The following is a 2,497-nucleotide window of genomic DNA, read 5'->3' as shown; positions in this document are numbered from 1 at the left end:
ATTGATTTTTTACAGAGAGGAAGGGAGAGAGATAGAGAGTCAGAAACATTGATGAGAGAGAAACATCGATCAGCTGCCTCCTGCACATCTCCCACTGGGGATGTGCCCGCAACCCAGGCACATGCCCTTGACCGGAATCGAACCCGGGACCCTTCCGTCCGCAGGCCGACGCTCCATCCACTGAGGCAAACCGGTTTTGGCTGAAATCAATTTTTAAAATATATTTTTTAAAAAGGGTGGGGGGAGCTTCGCTCCATCCACTGAGCCAAACCGGTTTTGGCTGAAATCAATTTTTTAAATATATTTTTAAAAAGGGTGGGGGAGCTGCACGAGGGGGACTGAGTCAGTGGGAGGCGGCAGGGCCCAGTGAGTGGACTGGGGATGGCGCCGGCTGCGCGAGGCTTTGGAGAAGTGGTCCAGGAAGAGGCTGAGCTCACACACACCTGGGAGCAGCAGGTCCCAGGCCAGGGATGGGCAAAGGGGGGCCCGGACAGGTGGGAATCCACAGAGGAGGAAGGGCCTGCTGGAGACCAGCCAAGGCAGCTGGAGAGACGCCTGGGAGACAGGCTAAGTACCAGCATGTGGCTGTGGGCGATGTTGTCAGGGAGGCTGGCGGAGAGCCTGGGGCAGGGACCAGGGTGTCCCAGAGGCCCAGGCGAGAGGACAGAATTGTTCCCGGAGAACTGGCCGGGAGCCCAGCAGGCAATGGGCTTGGCCCGGAGGGCAGGGCGGGAGGTCATCCAGGGAGGCTCACTGGGCTCCCCGCTGCCTGCAGGACACGCTGGATGCCTATCCCTGTGGCTCAGACCACACGCCCAGCCCCATGGCCAGTCGTGTCCCCCTGGAAGCCACGCCCGTTCTGGAGTGGCCAGGGGTTCAGCTAACAGCTGTGGCAGTGACCATGGAGGATGGACACACTATTGCTTTCCTGGGTGACAGTCAAGGGCAGCTGCACAGGGTGAGTCCACAGGAAGTACTGGGCCCTGCCCCGAGGTCTGGAGGAGACAGGCTGCTGGGGACCCAGCCTGGACAGAGTGACCCCGGGTCCCCTGAGGCTGAGCTAGGGGATCGTGACATATCCCCAGCCCAGGATCCTCTTCCTAGGGCTGGGCAGTGTCTAACTGTGACCCCCAGCCCTTCTGATCCCCCTCCTGCCCCCAGCCGGGGTGGTGAGACCTGCCCTGCCTACAGGAAATCTCCCTGTAAATTGCTTCATTGTGGGGAGAGGGACCGGTGGCCATGGACATGGGTCCCAGGCCTTGTGGTTTCTGATCTCAGGTGTACCTGGGCCCAGGAAGTGATGGGCACCCGTACTCCACACAGAGCATCCAGCCGGGGTCTGCGGTGAGCAGAGACCTCACCTTTGATGGGGCCTTCGAGCACCTGTATGTCATGACCCAGAGCACCGTGAGTGGCAGGCAGGAGCTGGCTGCCGGGAGGGACCTGGGCCTCGGGCTGGGCCAGGGGCCCGTGTGTGGCTGAGCCACCGGTGTTTGCATCCGGCCTCAATCCTCTTTGCCGTCCCAGCTTCTCAGGGTTCCCGTGGCCGCCTGTGCTCAGCACCTGGACTGTGCCTCTTGTCTGGCTCACAGGGACCCGTACTGTGGGTGGTGTGTGCTCCTGGGCAGGTGGGTGCTGCACGGACGCCTGACCTGGCCCCAGCCCCAGCCCCAACCCCAGCCCCAGCCTCCTGCCCTCAATGCTCCTGCAGTTATAATTGCCCTGTCCAGGCCCTGGCTGGTTTGGTTCAGTGGATAGAGCGTTGGCCTATGGACTGAAGGGTCCCGGGTTCAATTCCAGTCAAGGGCACATGCCTGGGTTGCAGGCTCATCCCAGGAGGGGGGCGTGCAGGAGGCAGCCAATCAATGATTCTCTCTCATCATTGATGTTTCTATCTCTCCCTCTCCCTTCCCTTCTGAAACCAATAAAAACATATTTTAAAAAAGAAAAAATATGGGTTTGTAAGAGAAAATAATGAGTTGCTTACAAACATTACAGGAGGCCAGAAGAATAATTTCCTTTAGCAGTAAGTTTCCCCTTTCATCATAAGCATATTTTGCATACTTTCTTTTTATTATTTCTCATAGACTTTATTCAAGTTCATGTTTTAAAGATTCAGCAAAAAAAAAGTTAACATCCACAGTAATGTTTCTTTTCATCTAGTAACTAGATTCTAGTTCATATAAAGGAGAATCTCCAACTATTCCATAGATCTTACACATTTTGGTTACATAATAATAATAATAACTGCCCTCTCTAGGATTCCTGGTCCTTGGCTCTTGCCTCTCATCCCCTGACCCCACATGCCCCAACCCCCCACTCCGTCCTCCGCCCCAGGGATCAGGGCCTGGCCAGGGCACACCCAGCCCAGTGTCCTGGCTCAGCTGAGGAGACTGCCCAGGTGTCCCCAGGGCTGAAGGTGTCCCTGCCTGTGAACTTCCCGCGGCCCTGGCAGTCCCGGGTGGACGCTGGTCATTCTCGCCCAGGTGCAGCCGCC

The 2,497-nt window shown here is 57.2% G+C and overlaps 1 protein-coding gene across 1 annotated transcript in view; it reads left to right on the top strand.

The window, feature by feature from the left end:
- PLXNB1 (plexin B1) overlaps nucleotides 1–2,497 on the top strand; it is a gene marked incomplete at its 5' end in the record, with an annotated part of 26,770 nt that overhangs the window by 782 nt on the left and 23,491 nt on the right. The window contains 5 exons of the mRNA XM_014538976.1: nucleotides 776–958; nucleotides 1,279–1,407; nucleotides 1,528–1,628; nucleotides 1,731–1,755; nucleotides 2,345–2,445. Of these exons, the coding sequence (XP_014394462.1) occupies nucleotides 776–958; nucleotides 1,279–1,407; nucleotides 1,528–1,628; nucleotides 1,731–1,755; nucleotides 2,345–2,445 (539 nt within the window). The remainder of the gene's footprint in view (nucleotides 1–775; nucleotides 959–1,278; nucleotides 1,408–1,527; nucleotides 1,629–1,730; nucleotides 1,756–2,344; nucleotides 2,446–2,497) is intronic.

This window comes from Myotis brandtii, unplaced genomic scaffold, assembly GCF_000412655.1.
Source record: "Myotis brandtii unplaced genomic scaffold, ASM41265v1 scaffold207, whole genome shotgun sequence".
Classification (NCBI taxonomy): Eukaryota; Metazoa; Chordata; class Mammalia; order Chiroptera; family Vespertilionidae; genus Myotis; species Myotis brandtii.
The sequence above is the reverse complement of the archived record's forward strand: the minus strand, read 5'-3'. Positions and strand labels throughout refer to the sequence as shown.